The following is a 23,221-nucleotide window of genomic DNA, read 5'->3' as shown; positions in this document are numbered from 1 at the left end:
TAGCTATGGTGAATAATGCTATGATAAACATAGTTGTGCTGGTAGCTTTAATATGGCCTTGTTTATGATTGTTTGGGTAAGTGCCCAGGAGTGGGATTGCTGGGTCATAAAGGAGCTATAGGTGTAGTCTTTTGAGGAACCTCCACACTGCTTTCCAAAGTGGTTGAACAAGTTTACAACAATGCAGCAGGGTTCCCTTTGGCCACATCCCTTCCAGCATCTGCTATTATTAGATTTCTTGATTATAGCCATTCTAACTGGGGTGAGGTAGAATCTCAATGTGGTTTTGATCTGCATTTCTTTTATGGCTAGAGAAGTTGAGCATTTCTTCATGTGTCTATTGGCCATTCCTATTTCCTCTTCAGAGAAATCTCTCTTTAAGTTTTTAGCCCACTTATTTTTGGGGCAGTTGTTTCTCTGAGGATTTGTTATTGGGGGATTTAATTTTTTGAGTTCTAAGTATATTTTAGATAGGAAGCCCTTGTCTGTTTCTTCTCCCAATCTGTGAGTTTTCCATTGATCTTGCTAGCTATGTCCTTTGCCATGAGTAAGGTATGTTTAAAAAGATGACTATGTTCACAAACAAGAATAAAAGATATAGTAGAATTATGGTTTTTTTGTCTTTTCTTCTTCTGTTGGTACTGAGCATTGAACCCAGGATATTGCACTTGATAGGCAAGTGCTTTGCCACTGAGATGATACATTCCAGCCCTATAATTACGTTTTTTTTTCAATAAATTTTTCCTAGCTTAGTTTATTCTCAGATTCTTATATCTGCTATGATGTCTCAGCATGCATTCTCTGCCTCATACTCCTGAGATGATTATTGAATAAGGCAGTGACAGTATATAATTATGAAATGGCTTTGATATCACAGACCCTCTGATGGAAGAGCTGGGTTTTACTCAGATGGACAAAGGAAAGCATTTTGAAAAGTGTTGTCATAGATATTTTGCAAAAGAGATATCAAGTCTCTGATAGTACTGTGCACAAGGTTGTGGTTTATGGAAGCCATGGAGCTCTTGGGGGTGAAGCATCATATCATGTATTCTGTCATATGAACCAGGCCACATTTTACAAACAGAAAACAGGCTTGGTTTGCAAAATATATGCAGTAAAGTAAATTAGACTTCTAAACTATTGGGTCTTTCTTTATTAAGGACAAATGACAGCAAATACAAAACATTTTAAAAAACACAGGCAAATTTTTTTTTTTTTTTGCCAGTCGTGGGGGGCTGAACTTTGGGCCTGGGCACTGTCCCTCAGCTTATCAGCTCAAGGGTAGCACTCTACCACTTGAGCCACAGTGCCACTTCTGGCTTATGTGGTGCTGAGCAATCAAACCCAGGGCTTCATGCATGCAAGGCAAGCACTCTACCACTTAGTTACCTTCCCAGCCCCCCAATTTTTAAAAAATGAGGCTTAAACTGGGCCTCAACAGTTCTAAAGATGAAAATACTTTCGTATGTTGTATACTTCATTTTGAGATCTGGGGCAGTTCTTTTGCTATTGGGCTGGAGGTTAGTGATGTCTTTCATTTTTTCATCTTAGTTTTCTTTGTTCTATGAATATGTAAATTTTAAGGTAAAATTTACTTTTTTTGTTACATGTTTTAAAAAACCATGGAAAGTATTACATGGGAAGGTAAAGTTACCCATGCTGGCATTAAGTAACATTTTTCAAAAAAGCTTTAATTTAGATACGGTAGCACATGTCTGTAATCCCTGAATTCAGAGGGCACAAGGATCTCAACTTCAAAGCGAGCTAACTTGGGCTACAAGCAAGACTCTATTTCAATTCCCAAAAGAGTATTTGTGCATTTATTTTTGGTATTCTTTCTCCATCCATGTTCCATAACTGTTTTTAAGCATGTATAAAATACATAGTTTGGATATGCCTATCCATGCTCAGGTGAACATACTATGAATGCTTTCCCATGGGGTTAGCTGTTACTTACCAGAGAGATTTAAAGTTTATCTTGCTACCATTACATTTCTTGGCAGGATGGTTTTACTGGATAAAAGAGAGCCACCTTGGAAGGGGAAACAAAGGAGGAGGCTACAATGCTTGATAAGAAATGTACTCATTATCTTGTCCATGTAATTGTAACCCCTCTGTACTGTATTTTCACAATTAAAAAAAAAAAAAAGAGAGCCACCTTTACCATGAACTCAAAGAAAGGCAGGAAGGATGTGATAGTCCTTGGCTCAGCCCAGTATGGCATGGGACGTGGTTCATACTGAGTAGCTGGCTCACTCACCTCCTGCAGCCTCTTAAGGTAACAGGCTCCATAAAAGATATGCAACCTGTTTACTTATATAATGTCAGGACCATTCTGTCAGAGAAAGAGGTTAAATTAGTACTCTGAATTTCTGGCTGAAAATGTTTTATGATAACAAACATCTAAGAAGACAAGCTGAATTCTATTATTTTTATTTTTTAATTTTATTTATTTATTTATTTTTTTGGTCCAGTCGTGGGGCCTGAACTCTGGGCTGGGCGCTGTCCCTCAGCTCTTCAGCTCAAGGCTAGCACTCTACCACTTGAGCCACAGCGCCACTTCTGGCTTTTTTTTCTTTTTGCTTATGTGGTGCTGGGGAATCGAACCCAGGGCCTCAGGCATACAAGGCAAGCGCTCTACCACTGAGCCACCTTCCCAGCCCATATTATTTTTATTTTTTATTTTGTCTGTTTTATTTATTTTTCTTAGACATGGGGCTTGAACTTAGGACCTGGCCACTGTCCCTGAACTCTTTTGCTCAAGGCTAGTGTTCTACCATGTTTCTTTTCTTTTCTTTCTTTTTCTTTTCTTTTTCTTTTTCTTTTTTGAGTGGAGATAAGGGTTTCATGAGGACTTTTCTTCCTGGACTGGCTTTGAACCACGATCCTCAAATCTCAGTCTCTTGAGTAGCTAGGAATACAGGTGTGAGCCACTAGCACCCAGCTTCTTTTATATTTTCTTTTTTTTTAAATTTTATTTTATTTTATTTGTGAACATACTGTACAGAGGGGTTACAATTACATGGGCAGGATAATGCGTACATTTCTTACCAAGCATTGCACCCTCCTCCTTTGGTTTACCCTTCACATCCCTTCCCAGCCTCCCCCCTCCCCCTTCTTTTATATTTTCTGACACAAGGTCTCACTATGTAGCCCTGGCTTGCCATCCTCCTGCCTCAAACTCCTTAGTGGCAGGATTACAGATATGTCCTTACTACACCTGGCAAACTAAATCCTTTGGTTGTGGATTTTTGTCACTTCCAGATTTATGTTATGCATGTATGTATGTATGTATGTATGTATTTATTTATTGACGGTCATATGGCTTGAACTCAGGGCCTAGGCGCTGTCCCTGAGCTTTTGTTCTCAAGGGTAGTGCTCTATCACTTTGAGCTACAGCTCCACTTCCAGTAATAGAAGGTAAGAATCTCATGGACTTTGCTGACTGGTTTGACTTCAAACTACCATCCTGGACAGATCTCAGCCTCCTCAGTGGGTAGGTAGGATTATAGGCATGAGCTACCAGCTCCCAGCCCAGATTTATTTTGTATTAGAATTTTGTTGAGTCAAGAGCCTGTTTCATCCAAGTGTATGGCAGCTGCCTGTAAGTTCAGTGTTAGGGAGGTTGAATCAGGAGGATTTCAAGTTCAGGGACAATTTGAATTACATAAAGAGCTTGATTGAAGCCTGAACTACATAATTAGAACCTGTCTCAGAAAATAAAATAACCAAAACAGTGAGCCCCTTTATATGACTTTTTCTTTTTTTCTTTTTCTTTTTGCCAGTCTTGGGGCTTGAACTCAGGGCCTGGGCATGGTCCCTGAGCTGCTTTTGCTCAAGGCTAGCACTCTACCACTTGAATCACAGCATCACTTTGGCTTTTCCTGTGTATGTGATACTGAGAAATTGAACCCAGGGCATCATGCATGCTAGGCAAGCACTCTACCACTAAGCTGCATTCCCAGCCCCTTATATGACATTTTGTTAACTGAGGCATGGTTATCTTTTCATTGAGTGATTTTGGTCTCAATGGAATTTAAGCCTAATATGACATTTTTCCCCCTTCAAAATGGAGTAGCTTAAATGCATTCGTCCACTAGGTGGTGCTCTTGAACAGCCAAGTTATTTAAGGCTGTGGATTTCCAATGAGGAACAGTTTAAACTGTTTTGAGTCACTAGAGGGCTTTTCCATTTTATATTTTTATCAGGTCAGAATAACTTCTATCCTGAAATGAAAGCAAACTCAAAGCAAACATGATTATCCTAGACTTATTTTGGTACAGGGAAAGCTGTTGGGTTGTTGGACTGTGACTTCCAGGTATTTGTTCTATACAGTAAGACTGTGAGTTAATCAGCACTCATCTGAACATACTATGGTTGCTCTGCTAAACAAAGTCTTAACCTGTAAGACCCAGGTATGACTGAGCATTTTGATAGGCTTGAATGCTGGTCTTCAGCCCTTGAGTTTGCTAGGCAGGCAGTGTTACCAACTTAGCCATGCCTATAGTCCTGTTTTTTTTTTTTTTAATATTCGTTTATTTTATTTTATTTTTTTTGTCGGTCGTGGGGCTTGAACTCTGGGCTTGGGCGCTGTCCCTCAGCTCTTCAGCTCAAGGCGAGTGCTCTACCACTTGAGCTACAGCGCCACTTCCGGTTTTCTGGTGGTTTATTGGAGATAGGAGTCTCACGGTCTCTCCTGCCCGGGCTGGCTTTGAACCTCGATACTCAGATCTCAGCCTCCTGAGTAGCTAGGATTACAGGCGTGAGCCACCAGCGCCCGGCTTTTATTTTTATTTTTTGTGAACATACTGTACAGAGGGGTTACAATTACATGGGCAAGATAATGAGTACATTTCTTATCAAGCATTGCAGCCTCCTCCTTTGTTTATCCTTCACATCCCTTCCCAGCCTCCCCTCACCCACCAACCCAGTCCCCCCACCCCCCAACCAAAGTTGTAAAGTTTGTTTTCGACATGACAACTTGTACTTCTCATTGTTGCAACGGGTCCACCTGTATCCTTTTTTTTTTTTTTAAAGAATGTACTTTATACAAAATAACCAGTTCATATGGAAATAAATCTACAGACCTCTGTGGATCAAAAAGCTTTTTAAAAAGTTCTTTTAAAAAATTATCCAACACACAATATTGAACTAATATTGAGGTAAGTGTTGCTCTCAGTGAAACAGGGAATCAGCAGACCACAACAAAATATACACAAATAAAAAAATAAATAGCATTCCCCTTTCCAGTACTGGCCAGAAAATTCACCAGGGCATTCACTTCTACAGCAGGAGTGTGGACGGACCCTGTGTGTGTACTGCAGGTGGAGCAGGGAAAAGGCAGGTGGGCAAGGTACCTGATCTGGGGCAACATCTGAGTATCTCAATAGCCATCAACCTGTTCCCTCCCACCCCTCCACCCTGCCCCCCCTGCCCCAACGCAACCCTTCCAGAAACAGAAGCAGGGCAAACAGCTGGTCACCTGTATCCTTAAACGACTTGTTGTTCCCCATCTCCTCCACAAATTATACCAACATCAAATATAGTGAAAGCAGAGGTTATACTGTGGGGGAGGGACATACAAAGCAACAAAGAAATAATCTTATAAATGAGTTAGAAACAAATGCATGAAAGAAAAAAAACATTTAAATACATATCTAAGGGTTCATTTTCCTAACATCACATTATCTGACCTTTTCTGCTTGACTCATACATATACTAGATATTGCAAATAAGGGTAATATTTGTTTTTATTACATAGCTATTTCAATTTTAGATGTCAGGTGAGGAGTACAGTGCATCTTGATCAATATCACCCTTTCCATCATTCATCCCCATCTTTTTTTCATCCCATTCCATTGTACATATGTGTCATATTTTCTTCATTCACTCATTTGTTGTAGGGCATCTAGGCTGTTTGCATAACTTGACTAGTGCAACAGTGAACAGGAATATGCAAGTGTTTTTTATTATATCCTGACTTGTAATCTACTGGGTAGATACTCAAGAGGAGTATAACTCTGGATGATAAGATAGTTCTATGTTTAGTTTTTTATCATAAAAATAGTGTATAGAGGGACTATGTTTAGTTTTTGAAGACTCTCCAAACTACCTTCCAGAGTGGTAGAACCAGTTTACATTTCCACTAACAGTGTCATAGGGTTCCTTCTTTCCCTCGCATCCCTGCTAGCATTTGTTGCTGTTTGTATTCTTGATGATGACCAATCTTACTGAGACAGAATCTATCTTTCCTTCTTTCTTTCTTTCTTTCTTTCTTTCTTTCTTTCTTTCTTTCTTTCTTTCTTTCTTTCTTTCTTTCTTTCTTTCTTCCTTCCTTCCTTCCTTCCTTCCTTCCTTCCTTCCTTCCTTCCTTTCTTTCTTTCTTTCTTTCTTTCTTTCTTTCTTTCTTTCTTTCTTCTCTCTCTCTCTCTCTCTCTCTCTCTCTCTCTCTGTTAAGTAGTTGTACAAAGGGGTTAACAGTTCCATTTAGCGTTGTTTTCATTTGCACTTCCTTTATGGCTAAGGATGTTAAGCATTTTCTCATTTTTTGGCCATTCTTGCTTCTTCTTCTGAGAAGTATATTTAGCTCCTTTGCCCACTTCTTGTTAGGGTTATTACTCAAGAGTTCCTTGTATATTCTTCGTATTAGGCCCTTGTTAGCTATATAGCCGATACAGTTCGTCTCCCATTCCATAACCTGCCCCTTTAATTTACAAACGATGTCATTAGTCATAGTTATGCAGAACTATGCACAACTATATCATAGTTGTGCAGAAACTTTTTAGTTTGATCTATTCTCATTTGCTCCCAATTTCCTGAGCCCCTGGAACTCTACTCAGAAAGTTCCTGTCTATGCCAACAAGTTCTAATATTTTTCCTGTAGTAGTTTCAAGGTGTCAGGTCTGATGTCGAGGTCTTTGATCCATTCTGAGTTGATACTAGTGCAAAGTGACAGGCAGGTCAATTTCAGTCTTCTATATATGGTTGTCCAGTTTTCCCAACTCCATTTGTTGAAGAGGTTGTCTTTTTCCAACATATATTTTTGCCTTCCTTGCCAAATACCAGATGGCTTTAAGTATATGCAGTTGTTTCTGGGTCTTTCAATCTGTACTATTGGTCTTCAGGCCGGATTTTGTGCCAGTACTTAGCTGTTTTTGTTATTATAGCTTTGTAGCAAAGTTTGAGATCTGGAACTATGATATGTCCAGCATAGCTTTTTTTTTTTTTGGTTCCAGTCATGGGCTTGAACTCTGGGGCTGGGCGCTGTCCCTCAGCTCTTCAGCTCAAGGCTAGCACTCTACCACTTGAGCCATAGCACCATTTCTGGCTTTTTGCTTTTTGCTTATGTGGTGCTGAGGAATCGAACCCAGGGCCTCATGCATGCAAGGCAAGCACTCTACCACTGAGCCACCTTCCCAGCCTTCCAGCATAGCTTTTTGTGCTCACATGTGCTTTGGCTATTCAGGGCTTTTTGTGGTTCTATATGAATAAATGGCATTGAGATTTTGATATACTGAATTTGTAGGTTTCCTTTGGCAGTATGGCCATTTTACTATATTAATTCTGCTGATCCATGAATATAGAAGGTTGTTTTCATTATTATTATTATTTCCTATATTATTGATTAGCTCTCGGAACTGGGGAGTGGGACCTTTAGGATCTTTTAGATATAAAATCGTCTGTTGTTTGGTTACCTGGCTTCACTAACAAACCAGGCTAAAGATTTTCATTCTTACCATTGCCTATGGCTTTTGTGAGTGTGTGAGCTGTCAGATATTGGGCCAGTTACCTGTCTTTGGAACATACAGTTGAGTCATTTATAAAATGGCATTAATAACAGTTGAGATGAGTGTCTACCTCAGAGGATAAAATGAGATGACTTAAAACACTTTCTACATTGTATGTACTGGATAATGGTTAGCTGCTGCCTGTGACGATATTAAAACAAAGCAGGACAACAGTCCTGAGACTTGAATGAGATATTGAGCAGTTGATTCAGATCAAGAAAATTGTGAAGATATCTCTTCCTCAATTTCATTGTAAGTAGAAGTCCAGTCTACAGCCCAACAATTTAAACTTTTACCATCTGTAAAAGCCTGTTAGAGCTAGGATCTGTGTTTGGAAGTTACTGCTTGAGAAAAGGCTCCTGCTTTTTTCAAGAAAATATGCCACTATCTTCTTGTTGGCAAAATTCTAATGTGTGTGGTGCCAGGACAAGTATATAAAGAAATCTGATGAGGGTCATAGACAGAAATGATAAGAGGCAAATAAATAAAAAAAGGTAATTTTGGCTTTAAAAAGTAATTAAAGATGAGTTTTTCCGGGTGCTGGTGGCTCATGCCTGTAATCCTAGCTACTCAGGAGGCTGAGATTTGAGGATTATGAGTCAAAGCCAGCCTGGGCAGGAAAATATGTGAGACTCTTATCTCCAATAAACCACCAGAAAACCAGAAGTGGCACAGTGGCTCAAGTGGTAGAGTACTTGAGTTGAAGAGCTGAGGGACAGCATTCAGGCCCAGAGTTCAAGCCCCATAACCAACACCACCACCACCAACAACAACAAGAACAACAGCAAAAAAAAAGAGTCTTGCTTGAATAAACATAGTTAAAAGTAATGTTGTAATGAGATGTATAAACTGCTGAATTATAAAAATGGATGTAGCCAGCTAGGCCCCTATGGCTTACACCTTTAATCCTAGCTACTCAGGATCCAGACATCTGAGGATCTCATTTCAAAGCCAGCCTGGGCAGGAAGACTTTTATCTCCAATTAATCACCAAAAAGTCAGAGCAGAGCTGCGGTTCAAGTGGTAGAGTGCTAGCCTCGAGCTGAAAAAGTCCAGGGACAGTGTGTAGGTCCTGAGTTTAAGCCCAGTATGTACAAAAAAGAAAAAAGCCAGCTTTAATTTTCAAACAGAGTCCTACAGTTATGAAGTACTTTATTTCAAATGTAGAATAATTTTCTAGCATGAGGATTAACTCACTGCTTTTTGAGATTCTTGCTTTAATAAAATAAATGGATCAACTAAGGAAGTTCAGAACAGGTGCTAGCTTTCTGGTTGCTATTGGATATAATGGAAATGTTACATAGTTTTTCTCAAAGCTTATTTACTACTTTTTTTTTTGGGGGGGTGTCTGGTCGTGGGGCCTGAACTCTGGGCCTGGGGGTTGTCCCTCAGCTCTTCAGCTCAAGGCTAGCACTCTACCACTTGAGCCACAGCGCCACTTCCGGCTTTTTTCTTTTTGCTTATGTGGTGCTGAGGAATAGAACCTAGGGCCTCAGGCATGCAAGGCAAGCACTCTACCACTGAGCCACCTTCCCAGCCCCACTACCTTTTTTTTTTATTGAGGGTTTACTATAACAGTTGAGGATGGATGGAAAGAGGGAAAGAAAGAGAAAAGAGGAGAGAGGAGAAGAATTCAAGAAGAGATGGACGTGGGGCTGTGGCTCAAAGTGGTAGACCTCTAGCCTTGAGCAAAGGAGACCAGGCCCTGAGTTCGAGACCCATGAATGATAAAAACAAATTTTAAAAAAGGGAAGAGAGGAGAGAGGAGAAACAAAAGAGGAAAGAACAGAGAAGAAAGAAAAGAGAGGACAGAGGAAAGAGAAGCGAGAGGAGAGTGAGAAAGAAAGAGAAAGAGATTTTCTGTTCCCCAGACAAGAAATGGGAGTTAAAGACTAAATTAACTTTTTTTTTTTGGCCAGTCCTGGGGTTTGAACTCAGGGCCTGGGCACTATCCCTGAGCTTCTTTTGCTCAAGGCTAGCACTCTACCACTTAAGCCACAGTACCACTTTTGACCTTTTCTGTTTATGTAGTACTGAGGAATTGAACCTAGGGCTTCATGCATGCTAGGCAAGCACTCTACCACCAAGCTACATTCCTTGCCCTAAAGCGTTTTTTTTTCTTTTTTCTTTTGGTTCCTATCCTGGGGCTTGAACTTGGGGCCTGGACGCTGTCCCTGAGATATTTTTGCTAGCACTCTTACTTGAGCCCAAGTTCCTCTGAGTGCTCTAGGAGAATGATAGAACTTGTGTAGCTTCATGAAGAAAGATCTGAGGATTGACATTTGAAGCCAGCCCAGGCAGAAAAGCCTGTGAAACTCTTAGCTCTGATTAATCACAGAAAAAGCCTGAAGTGGTGTTGTAATGCTAGTGATAGAATACTAACTTGCCTTGAGCAAAAAGAAGCTCAAAGACAGGGCTCAGGCCCAGAGTTCAAGCCTCAGGCCAAAAAAAAAAAGTTTGAATGGAATAATTGCTGCCTAAAATTGCAAGCTTATTCAGTTAAAAAATGCTGCTCATTTATTACTTAGGAATCATTGCTTCTGTAGTGATTTTTATTTTTGTTTTGTTTTATTTTGGGTCCGGTCGTGGGCCTAAACTCTGAGCCTGGGCGCTGCCCCTCAGCTCTTCAGCTCAAGGCTAGCACTCTACTACTTGAGCCACGGCACCACTTCCGGCTTTTTTTTTTTTTGCTTATGGGTGCTGAGGAATTGAACCCAGGGCCTCAAGCATGCAAGGCAAGCGCTTTATCACTGAGCCACCTTCCCATCCCCTGTAGTGACTTTTAAATAGGACTCTATCATTAGAGTGATTGTACTAGAGTTCAGAGATTACATCACTATAAACAGGGTGAAATAAGGTATTTTACATAATTCTTTTGAATTGTTAGGAGGTCACTTAAATTGGAACCTTGGAACTTCTCTACAAAGATACTTACTTTGACCGGCTTCTCCCAGTATAGGGTTTAATTTGTAGATAGAAAGACTACTTAGGGGGGCTGGGAAGTCGGCTCAGTGGTAGAGTGCTTGCTTTGCATGCCTGAGGCCCTGGGTTCAATTCCTCAGCACCACATAAGCAAAAAGAAAAAAGCCGGAGTGGCGCTGTGGCTCAAGTGGTAGAGTGCTAGCCTTGAGCTGAAGAGCTGAGGGATAGCACTCAGGCCCAGAGTTCAGGCCCCACGACTGGACCAAAAAAAAAAAAAAAAAAAGAAAAAAAAAAAAGAAAGACTACTTAGGGAATTTAGGGATTAAATCAACAGTTTTCTTCAATCCCAAATTGTAGGAAGATTTCCAAATAAATTAGGGGACTATTTAAAGAAAAAAATGAAAACAGCAACCCTGTATAAACTGTGTGTATAAGGAAAATGCAGTGGCTCTTTGTGAGGCTACTGGCATAGTTATTGGACAGAACCTTTTCAGTACACAGAAGAATTTAATGCCCTCTCTGTAATAATATCTTGTGGAGGTTGAAATGGATTTTAAGTTATTGCAATATCCTTGTGGTTATACAAGGACATTTAGAATTTGACTATGAGAAAAATATATAGAAACCATACACAGTTTCTCAAAATATCTAAGCATTTGTGAACTGCAGTGAACTAGTTATTGATTGGTAAGTTCTAATAAAACATGAATCTCTTCTATCACTTTAAATTTCCTATCAGTGATTTTAACCCTCTTTTTCTCATGTAACTAGCCCTATGGATTTTGAAAAACTATTCCTGCAACTACCAGGGTTTACATGAGTAATATTTTATAGGAATTGGGTACTTAAAATTGCTATCAACATAGAAGGATGACTACAACCAGTGATCTTTGGTTTAGAACAGTACTAAATATGTCTTCAATAATTACAGTGAAGTTTGTAGGAAATGAGTTGTCACATACTATAGCTGAAAAGGGATATGGAGGAGAGAGGGGTGACAGAAAGTGTCTTTTGCTACTGGTTTCTTTTTTCTTTCTTTCTTTCTTTCTTTTTTTTTTGGTTGGTCTTGGCCTGAACTCTGGGCCTGGGTGCTGTCCCTCAGCTCTTCAGCTCAAGGCTAGCACTCTACCACTTGAGTCTCAATGCCACTTCCGGCTTTTTCTGTTATGTGGTGCTGAGGAATCGAACCCACGGTCTTATGCATGCAAGGCAAGCATTCTACCACTGAGCCACCTTCCCAGCCCTGCTACTGGTTTCTTAAGATGGTGTGTGATATTGAATATGCCCTCAACTAATGTGCAAAAATAAACATGAAAACATAAAACCTCAAGCAAAAAGATGTACCACAGATTGAAATTACATGCCAAGTCACCTGCTTTGAGTTAAGTGATTTTTATTGTTTATTTTTTAGCAGGATGTGGGCAGTGGGGGTCTTAACTTTCATTTGGAATCTGGAGCCTATTTCATATACTTTTTTTTTTTTTTGCCAGTCCTGGGCTTCAACTCAGGGCCTGGGCGCTGTCCCTGAGCCTCTTTTGCTCAAGGCTAGCATTCTACCACTTGAGCCACTGTGCTACTTCTGGCCTTTTCTGTTTATGTGGTACTGAGGAATTGAACCCAGGGTTTCATGCATGCTAGACAAGCATTCTACCACTAAGCCACATTCCTAGTCCTCATGTATACTTATACCAGTAGTTACATAGAAAAACATTATGGTATAGTAATTTTGGATTAATTATAATGGATTTCTGTGTGTAGGTCTTCCATTACTATTACATTATTTTTATTTTTTTCCAGTGAAGTAAAATATATAGTATAATGATTGGGAAATAGTGGTTTGATGAGTAAATGTTATCTTTGTTAGTTTATTAACATGTGATTCCTCTCTTTTTCTCTCTTCTCTTGCTCCAGGGTGTGGATGAATGGAACATAGCCCGCCTAAATACTGTCTTGGATGTAGTGGAAGAAGAGTGCGGCATTTCTATTGAGGGTGTGAATACTCCCTACCTCTATTTTGGCATGTGGAAAACCACATTTGCATGGCATACCGAGGACATGGACCTCTACAGCATTAACTATCTCCACTTTGGAGAGCCCAAGTCTTGGCAAGTGTCTTCTTTAATATTTATTGCCTTCAAGTTTTGAAATTTGGGCATTATGACTTTGTATTTTGTTTAAGAAATGTAGAAAGTTTGTCAAGGAACTTTTCTCAAGAATTTTCTTTCGAAGAGCATTCTTTCTTTGATTTGATTCAGATTGATATGAACCATAAGGAAGTTTTTGGCTATAATTTTCTTCTCTGCCCAGAGAAGAAATAATTCTCTGCTGAGAAATTATAAATCCTGTGATGACTGGTATGTATGAAGTTACCTGCAAAGCATTTTGTGGGTCATGGATTAATTTTGTTTTTAGCATTAGGTGACTTGGTAGACATCTTTACTTCCTTTGGGCAAGATATATGTGAGGTACTTAGGAATAAAAAATTGACTTCATAGAGGTAGAAATTCAAGTTATCTTTACAGTTTTGGCCTAGCTTCTAAATGACAATTTTATTCAATCTATGCATAAAAGGAGAGGACAAATGAATCAGGACTCCTATTAGCATGGTACATACCTTTAGATGATAAGGTAAGGAAAATAATAACATGTTAATATGAATGTGTCTTTTAATGGTATTTTTGTATTTGTGTCTTTCCTCATCTTAGCAATGATATGAAGATGTTGCATTTCTATAAAATATGTTACATTCATTATTTATTTGTAATGAGCCTGTTGTTCATACTGACATCCTTTATGATCAGCTGATTTCATGTTCTAACTTGATTCCATTGTTTTGGGTATGCAGAGAGGTTAAATATTAGTTCTATTTTCTATAGTGTATATACAAACATGTGCTTTACAGTCCAGGAAATGTGCTACTTCTAATGGTTGTGAACATGATAGGATGCTCTCCAGGGGTTTGTGTCAGCCTAAAGGGTCAGTTGTCTCTAATTGGAAGATAACAGCCTCTTTGAATTTCTCCTATTGATGTACTGTTGAAATGCAATGCTTAATACTTATCCTTAATTTTCTACGAGGTTTTACCATTTGATGACATGTAAAGTTGAAAGCTTCTTTGCAAAAAATTAAATATAGCTAACTTACTAATGGTTAATAAGTGGACATTTAGTTGGAAATAAACTTGTATTTGGAAGGGTAAAGATCCTAGAACATACAATAAAAATTGTCTTTTTTTTCTGGCCAGTCCTGGGCCTTGAACTTAGGGCCTGGGTGTTGTCCCTGATCCTCTTTGTTCTAGTGCTGGCTTCGAACCATGATCCTCAGATCTCAGCCTCCTGAGTAGCAAGGATAACAGGCATAAGCTACTGGTACCCGGCTTAGAGCAGTGATATTATTTTTTATTTTATTTTATTTTTTGCCAGTCCTGGAGTTTAAACTTGGGGCCTGGGCACTGTCCCTGCGCTTCTTTTTCTGGAGACTAGTACCCTACCACTTGAGCCATAGTGCTACTTCTGGCCTTTTCCGTTTATGTGGTACTGAGGAATCGAACCCAGGGCTTCATGCATGCTAGGCAAGCACTCTACCACTAAGCCATGTTCCCAGCCTAGAAATTAATTTTTTTTTTCTTCTTTGTATTAAGTGTTTGGAAGACATTCCTCCTTTTCCTCCCCCTCTTCTTCCTTTTTCTCTTCTTCCTTTTTCTTCCTCCTCCCTTTCCTTCTCTTCCTCCTCCTCCCATTTCCTTTTTGGGGAACAAGAAATTCTCTCTCTCTCTCTCTCTTTCTCTCTCTCTTTCTTTTTTTCTTGCCTGAGCCACCCACCCTCAATTTCTGCTTTCCTATTAAGAATGATGATTGCTTTTTCTTCTTTGGGAACAGATTGATGTTGATTCCTGAAGAATACTTATGAAAAACTCTTCTAGTTAGAGATAAGACTAGTTCAGAGTCTTATATCTCTGGTAAAGAATATCACTGCTCATGAGTGATAATAATTATACCCCTTTCCAAAATATTTCTTTCTCTCAGCATGTATAGTTTCAGTAGTAAATTACTTTATTAGTTATTAGGCATATAGATTCCATTAAGGATAGATTTATATTATCACTATTATCTTTAACCTTGGCCATTATTTATAATGATTAAATAATAAAACCCAGCAGTGAGTTATGACAACTAATCTACATTCCATTTCTGGGATAACTAGATAGGAAAAGAGTACTATACATGATGTTAAAGTACATTTCTCCATCGATTTATGAAAGATTGTGTTGCTGGAGCATAAATAATTTTGGAAAGAACTTTACTATCACTTTTAGAAATTATTATAATGTTTTTGAAGTAAGCTTTCATAGGATGTAAAAGCAATACAAAGCCATGCACATATTGGGGTGGGCAGTAGCTATGGCAGAGTCTAGACTCGAAGGACCACATATTAGGGCTCTAGTATTTATTATGCCATTGACATTTATACCTACACAAATACCTGCACTTCTGACCCCTCTCTTCTTACCTACAAAATCATTAGGTTAGCAGAAATAATCTTCAGTGTTTTTTTTATTTCTTTTTTGAGGTTGTGATCAGTCCTAGGAATATTTTTATTTACTTAGCAAATTGAGAGGATGACTAGGTAACTAGGTATTTGTATCTGCACGTGCTGGTTTCCTTTTGTATTTGTCTACTGGTTGAGTTGCATTATACCCTTAGCTGTGCAACAGCTACTTTTTTCTGGTGGATGTTTTTTTCTGTGTTGTGTCTGTTCCTTCAGTGTGTCCTCTCTCTTCTCCTAGCCTTAGAAGCCAGCATTTAATGTCTGCTATGTCCTCTTCTACAGTTTTACCCTCAGTTCAGGATATGATTGATTACTGCACTGACTCCTATGACTCCCTCCATACTTCAGGTCCACATTTCTGGAGTTTGAACCTAAGGCCTCAGATTCTTGCTTTAGTTTTTTCCCCTCAAGGCTGATTTTTTATTATTAGGCTTTCCCTCCAGCTTTTTGATGGTTTATTGGCAATAAAAGTCTTATAGATTTTCCTGCTTGGGCTGGCTTTGAACCCTGATCTTCAGATCTCAGCTTCTTGGATAGCTAGGATTACAGACATGAGCAACCAGTGCCTGGCTACTTTTGCATCTTACCAGTGTTTGTGATTACCCCCTTCATACACTTCTTTTCACCTCCATCCTGTGGGTGCTTTGAAATTAATTAAGGTCCATTTTTTCCCCCCTTAGAATCATCAACACACAGCTTGGTTATAGGTTTGATGCCCTGGCAAAGAATTCTTATATAGGATCTGGAGAATGTTTACATTGTTTAAGGGCAAGCAAGGAAATAGAGCATTTTAATAAATGTAAGTATTAAGAATACCAAATTTCCTGAGATTTCTAAGTCACTGAAGATATGTACAGCTCCAGTCAGAAGCTGTGAGATAAACATTTGTAGCCACTATGTATGGCAGGACTGCCAAGTAAGTGTTCACTAACAGATTTATATTAAAGAGACTGTAGAGGAGCTGATGATTTATTTAAACATTTCTGGCATAAAGGTTTAAGGGAAAAGAATCCTTAGAGTAAGAAGATAGAAAACAGCTTTGGCAGCCAATGGAAAAGTATTTATTTTCTTGGAATTAATATTGACTTTGGAGCCAGAAGACTATTTTAAAATCCCAATCTGTCACTTACCAGCCAGATGACTCAGGGCAAATCACTATACTCCTTTCATCATGAGTTTCTTTCAGTGCCAAGTGGAGGCATGATTTATTTTCTGTTACTTTGCAGGATATCTAGAATATCTAGTATAAGAGTACCTGGTAAAATATTAGATACTGTACAAAAATTCATAATTTGTATTATGTTAGTAGCTTTATGAAAAATAAATATGTTTATGGTCATAGTAGTATCTGAAAGTCTGAGTTTGACATGTTCCTGTGTCTAGTAGAATGGGGATTTGAATATAAATAAGATATGCTTTTTTCTCCTCTTAAGCGTTATGTATTGTTTGGGGATACAGAATTCAAATGGTAACTTGAGCCTCTCTTTCTCAGATGGGGTTCAAATTCAAATGAATGAGTAAGCAGTTTTCAGAGCTTTCTTATGCTCTGTAGAGAATGAGAAATATGTGGCATAGAGGATGTGCCTGGAGTGTGAGCCAAGGCCTGGAGTTCAAGAACCTCTACATCTCCCAAACAAAACAAAACATCTCTAGCAGTGGTGTGTGTTCTCAAAATGGCCCTGTGAGAAGTGAAGAAGGCCAAGTGTATTGCAGTAGAACCCTGGGGAGATCCCATAGGTGGCTCTATCGAAAGTGTTCAAGTGCTCTTTCAGGTTGCTGGCTGGTCCATTGCATATGGGTCCATCTCTTCCTCTTCAAGGGAAATGTGATGTGGGAAGAGGGGATTTCTTTCCCTCCCTCCCTCCCTCCCTCCCTTCCTTCCTTCTTTCCTTCTCCTAGGGCTTGAGCTTGGGGTCTGGGCCCCCTCCCTGAACTTCTTTTGCTCAAGGCTAGCACTCTACCACTTGAGCCACAGTGCCATGTCTGGCCTTTTCTGTTTATGTGGTACTGAGGAATCAAACTCAGGGCTTCAAGCATGCTAGGCAAGTAATCTACCAGTAAGCCACATCCCCAGCCCTGGGGCTTTCTTTTGATGAATATAGTGAGGGCCCAATCAGGAAGTGGCAACATTGGTAACCATCTACATTGTCAGAGTAATCTTTTCTGTTTTCATAATCATCTATTTTTATAAATTTTTTTTATTGTAAAGGTTATGTACAGAGGGGTTACAGTAAGGTAATGAGTGCATTTCTTGTCTAACTTTGTTACCCCTCCCTAGTTTTCTCCCATTCTGCCCCACTCCCCCCAAGTTGTAAAGTTTCTTTCCAACAAAGTGTCTTGTGAGTATCCCTGTAGCATTGGTTCCCTTATTCCTTTGAATCATCTGTTTTTAAGAACTGAAAATTACGTATGAAAACATCCCATTTTTCATAGTAAATAGTGATTTTTCATAAATGAAATTATGTATAGAATCCAGTTGTTCACTCTTCTTGACACAATGGATTAGGAATGTGCCATGATTAAATATGATAAATATTGAATTTAATGAAATACAGTATTAGCACTTTGTTTTGATTTATGATGTGTTTTTGTAAGAACCAAAAAGTCCTTAAATCCCCTCCCCCCCCCTTTTTTTTTTTTTTTGGTCATGGGGCTTGAACTGTGGGCCTGGGCGCTATACCTCAGGTCTTCAGCTCAAGGTGAGTGCTCTACCATAGTGCCACTTCTGGTTTTCTGGTGGTTTATTGGAGATAAGAGTCTCCTGGATTTTCCTGCCCTGGTAGGCTTTGAACCGTGATCCCGTGATCCTCAGATCTCAGCCTCCTGAGTAGCTAGGATTATAGGCACCGGTGCCCCACTCTTGAACTTTTTTTTTTTTTTTTTTTTGGTCGGTCATGGGGCTTCTACTCTGGTCTTGGGCAATATCCCTATGCTCTTCAGCTCAAGGAGAGAGCTCTACTGCTTGAGCCATAGCACCACTTCAGGTTTTCTAGTGATTAATTGGAGATAAGAGTCTCACGGACTTTTCTGCCCAGGCTGGCTTTGAACCGTGATCCTCAGATCTCAGCCTGCTCAGTAGCTAGGATTACAGGTGTGAACCATTGGTGCCTGGCTCTTAAACTCTTTAGATAGTGGTTTTAATACTTTTTTTTCTCTTTATGTACAATTTGCAGTTTGAAATTGCATAATATTGTACTTGACCACTATAAAGAGTAAGTGTGTCCTTGAGGAGAGATGGGTTCCTTAGCTCTTCACTTTCTTCATGTTGGCATCTTTATATGTGATTAGTGGGGACATAGGAGAGAAATATAGAGCTGAAGAGCACATCCTAGCCTTTGGCTGCAGATGAGTCTAGTGTGGGGGAGGGGGCAGCTCTGTCCTCCCGTGTGCACCTGTTGAAGGAATGCTTGTGAGCTGGGTTTCCTTATTAGTAACATAGAGGCAATAGTAGAACTGTGTTACAAGATTCAAACAGGCTCTGGCATATTATATGTTCAATAAATGATTGTTAAAATGAACTGTTATCATATTTATTGGTCAGTTCTGTTTCACCGAGCTCTTCAACTGTTTATTAACTAGAGAGGGCACATCAAGCTTATAAGCTTATGGCAATAAAAAACAGGGAGTAGTGATTTAGAGTTATCTGTTAAAATATTGGTCTTGATAAATTGGACTGATTCTTGGCAGAGCATTACTAAATAAAACAGCAACATACATAACTGTAAATCATTGAGGAAATCATCACTTCATACTGCCTTTGTCAAGAAGAAGGAACTGAGGGCTTCCCTGTGGTAGAACTGAGCTAGCTACCTTAGCTGACAGATAAAAACTAAGGTGACACAGTACAGCCAGAAGCTAGACCTGTGAGAGGCTTTTGTAGCACACATAGTGACAGGACAGGGCAGCTGAAAAAATGTTCCAAAGCAAACTTGGCAGTCTCAGGCAACCAAAAGAAACAATGGAGGGGAATCTGAAAAGTGTGAATTATTCTTTATGCAGTGCTGGTAAATGAACAAATGGATTGAACATATCTGAAAGGAGAAGTATAAATAGGCAATTCACAGACAAAGTCTAAAAGTAGAAATGGATTTAATATGTTTTAAAGGTATAGCTTTACTTGCTGACAGATTGCATTGTCAACCTACTACCATTCAAAATAGTTTTCATATTTGGGCCCATTTTTTTGAATAAATCTCCCCAAAATATGCTTAGAGAGACATTGTCCTTGATCATATATATGTGTTTGTAAAATTCATTAAAGAATTTGTATTTAGGCCAGGTGCTGGTAGCTCATGGCTGTAATCCTAGTTTCACAGGAGGCTGAGATCTGAGGATCATGGTTTGAAGCCTGCCTGGGCAGAAAAGTCCGTGAATCTTTTATGTCCAGTTAACCACTCAAAAACTGGAAGTAGGGGCTGGGAAGGTGGCTCAGAGGTAGAGTGCTTGCCTTGTATGTATGAGGCCCAGGGTTCGATTCCTCAGCACCACATTAGCAGAAAAAGCCGCAAGTGGTGCTCTGGCTCAATGGTAGAGCACTAGCCTTGAGCTGAAGAGTTGAGAGACAGCACCCAGGCCCAGAGTTCAGGCCCCATGACCGACAAACAAAACAAAACAAAACACCCCCCTCCCCCCAAAAAAAGAAAAAAACAAAACAACAACAAAAAACAACTGGTAGTAGTGCTGTGGCTCAAGTGATAGTGTCAGCCTTGAGCATAAAGAGGCCCAGGAACAGTGCCCAGGCCCCGAGATCAAGCCCTACAACCACCAGCACCACCAACAAGAACAGAAAAAGAATTTGTCTTTAAATAAAACACTATTCTCACTAAAAATCTAATTAGTGCATTCTTAGATCATTAGTGATTCATAGTTTTTATTGTAAGCAGAACTGTTGGGGATTTTTTATGAAATTTACTACATATAAAACAAAAACCCTAAAGGTTAAATGGGCAATTATTAATTTCAACAAATCAATATGTAGTTCAATAGTTGAAGACATACAATAGTAGGTATACCTTATTTGATGGTTTTTAAAGGATGCAGAAAAGCAGGCAACACAGCCATGTCCTGAAAGAATTTAAACTTAGTTACATAATTGAGCAACTCTGGCATATAATTCACTACCTGGCTTCACTATGCAAGGTAAACATAATTTACAGAAGCATTTCTAGGTAGTGGTAGGCCTTCTCTTCTATATGGACCCTAGCACTTACCAAGACAAAAAGCGATTTATGCACATGGAACAGCAGCAAAGAATGAAAAGTAGTAGTTAATAAATGCTATGTGAAATGTATAATTCAAGGGATCCAGCAGCACAAAAGACGTGAGACTGCTGAGACTTACAGTGTCAAAGAAAGCTTCAAGGAAGGAGAATCTGGGAGGGGTCAAAGGTTGGGAATTGAAGCAGAGGGGGCGGTACTTGAGGGGAGCAGTGAGGATGAAGCCATGTGAGTTATAGAATAATTCACAGGCCAGCCTGTTGGGAGTCAGTGTGCATATCTAAGAAGATTGGAGTTAAATTGTAGAGCATCTTGAGAAACCAGAGAGTGGGGAATGCAGGTTTTATGACAGCAATAGAACTATAGCCACCCTGGAAGGGATGGGTAGAATTCAGTAGAGGCAATAAGTCTAGCTGAGAGCAGATGAAGGTTGGAATTGTGTTGCAGGAAGATGGACACAGAGTTCTGAAGATACAATGAGGAGGATCTGTTATCAGTAGTGGTAAGGAGGCAACTTTGGTATTTCCAGTTTGTAAAGCAAAAGCAAAATGTGTAATGAAAAGAGAAAGCTGAGAATGATTTCACTTAACAGGAGATCATGAGTGTAATCTAGGGTGTGCTGAATCTTTTGAGGTGACAGGAAATGTTCCTAAGAGTATTAGCAGGTCAAAGCCATAGAGCTAGAACTTCTTTGACTAAGATCAGTAGTTATACATTGACCTCTCTGTATCCATGCCTGCCAATGTGTCTCTGCTTAGCTACTAGGTCCTCCTGACAGGCAGAAGCAGTGTTGGTAGAGGATGGGGTTAGGGAGAGGAAGGGCTGAATCTGGTTGGTCTACATGATTAGAGAAGGCAAGGGACACAGTGACTGCTTAAGAGTCTCTGTCATAGGAAATGGTTGTCTAGACCAAAATGATGACAGAGAAATGAAGGCCCATTTCCAAGACCTTTCAAGATCAGTAAGCAGGTTAACACATACAACTTTAGAATTCATTATATAGGCTGCCTTCTTGAGATCTTTGAATTTACACCTTACATCTTTGAATTTCCAGCCTTTGATGTATCTGTCTGCTCCTGATAATGTGATTCTTTGAACCAATACATCTTGCACATTGTCTTAATTAAGTATATTGAATATGTGGATCAGTAGGTCAGGATCACCTCCTTACTTTGGAGATGTCATTAAATACAGATCTCCAAAAATTTGCTCTTTAGATCCTTTCATTTTTGTTCTGTAAAATAGAAAGGGCTGTCAGTTTTTAAATTCCTCATCTCTTTAGGGTGTCTTCATAGATACTTCCTGTTTTTTATTCTCCCAGTTACTATTTATTGCTGGCAGTGGAGGAGGTATTAGTGATTCTGTCCCTGTGATGGTATGGACACAGAAGAAAGGTTTAGAAACACAAAACTGGATTTTTTTTTTCTTTTTTCTTTTCTGTCAGTCGTGGGGCTTGAATTTGGCCTGGGCCCCATCCCTCAGCAATTCAGCTCAAGGCAAGCGTTCAACCACTTGAGCCACAGCCCTACTTCTGGTTTTCAATGTTTTATTGGAGATAAGAGTCTCACGGACTTTCCTGCCTGGGCTGGCTTTGAACCACAATCCTCAGATCTCAGCCTTCTGAGTAGCTAGGATTACAGGCATGAGCCACCAACGCCCAGCTATATTATCTTAAAGGGCCCTCCATCCCTGTGACTTAGAGAACAAAATTGTTCTTCAAGCCTCTTGGACTTTCTTGATTGAGTGAGATCATTGATTAAAGGAATGGTATGATTTGAGCAAAATTTTATTTGTTACGATGGTACATGTAAAAAAAAAGATGGTATACATTGGTGTTTTGCTGCTTGACTATTAAGTGAGGCAGCTGAATTTATTGTTTAATGATCTGATACTATGGTGGATTCCTAAAAATTGTCTTTTCTAGTTCCTTTATCTTTGGAAATCTGATGATGAACAAAAGAATAGTACTATGTGATAATTACTTTTTCAGTCCTATTGGCATTTTTACTAATGATAAGTATTGATGTCCTTTGTCAGCCTATGAGAAACATTATAGAGCTTTGTGCTGTTGTTTAACAATTAGGTTAACAAAGCATAAGGTTGATAATGCTGAAGTGAGAAATATGCAAAGAATTTCACAGGAATGTACTTGGGAGTAAGTGGGTTCATTTTGAATAATGTGGTGACTCCAGCAGGGCAGAAGAATATCATCTCCTGCAAGTTGTTTTCACTCCTTTGTGCTTCATTAATGTTACCAGAGTGGTTCCTGGTGTGTCAGCTCTATTTCCGAAATATTGCATATCTGTCCTTTGCTAGGCAGTGATTGGATTTGGATATGAGTCATTAATCCTTTGATGATATCATAGGTGATTGAAGTATAGTGTGGGTTGGTTAACCGTAAGGATTTTATTCATATTCATTATGATTATAAAATGAACTGGATTGTATACAGAATTTGGAAATAGATTGAGACATCCCAAATCCAAAAAATTGAACTATTTGAATAAATTATGTGTCTAAAATAGAATAGTAGTGTATAGGGGTTCTTGTAGAAGAAAATTTAGAAGACTTGACTAATAGGGACCACCTGAGTAGGGAGGTAAAAGAATGTTGGTGTGGTTTAGATCCTAAAAGGAGAAAATGGGATTGAAGGGGTGGGGTAGATCGACCTTGCCTTACCTTTTCCTTCAGCACATAGACATACATACAGTTTTGGAAAACATGGTTAATTCAGATTAAAGGGCTTTAA

At 39.3% G+C, this 23,221-nt stretch overlaps 1 protein-coding gene across 4 annotated transcripts in view; it reads left to right on the top strand.

Annotated features, from left to right (window-relative positions):
• Positions 1–23,221, top strand: part of Kdm4c (lysine demethylase 4C) — a 315,679-nt gene that overhangs the window by 52,622 nt on the left and 239,836 nt on the right. For all 4 annotated transcript variants that reach the window (XM_070033227.1, XM_070033229.1, XM_070033228.1 and 1 more), the window contains one exon: positions 12,620–12,813. In XM_070033227.1, coding sequence (XP_069889328.1) covers positions 12,620–12,813 — 194 coding nt within the window. The remainder of the gene's footprint in view (positions 1–12,619; positions 12,814–23,221) is intronic.

This window comes from Dipodomys merriami, unplaced genomic scaffold, assembly GCF_024711535.1.
Source record: "Dipodomys merriami isolate MVZ:Mamm:240054 unplaced genomic scaffold, mDipMer1.0.p SCAF_22, whole genome shotgun sequence".
Taxonomy (NCBI): Eukaryota; Metazoa; Chordata; class Mammalia; order Rodentia; family Heteromyidae; genus Dipodomys; species Dipodomys merriami.
The sequence above is the reverse complement of the archived record's forward strand: the minus strand, read 5'-3'. Positions and strand labels throughout refer to the sequence as shown.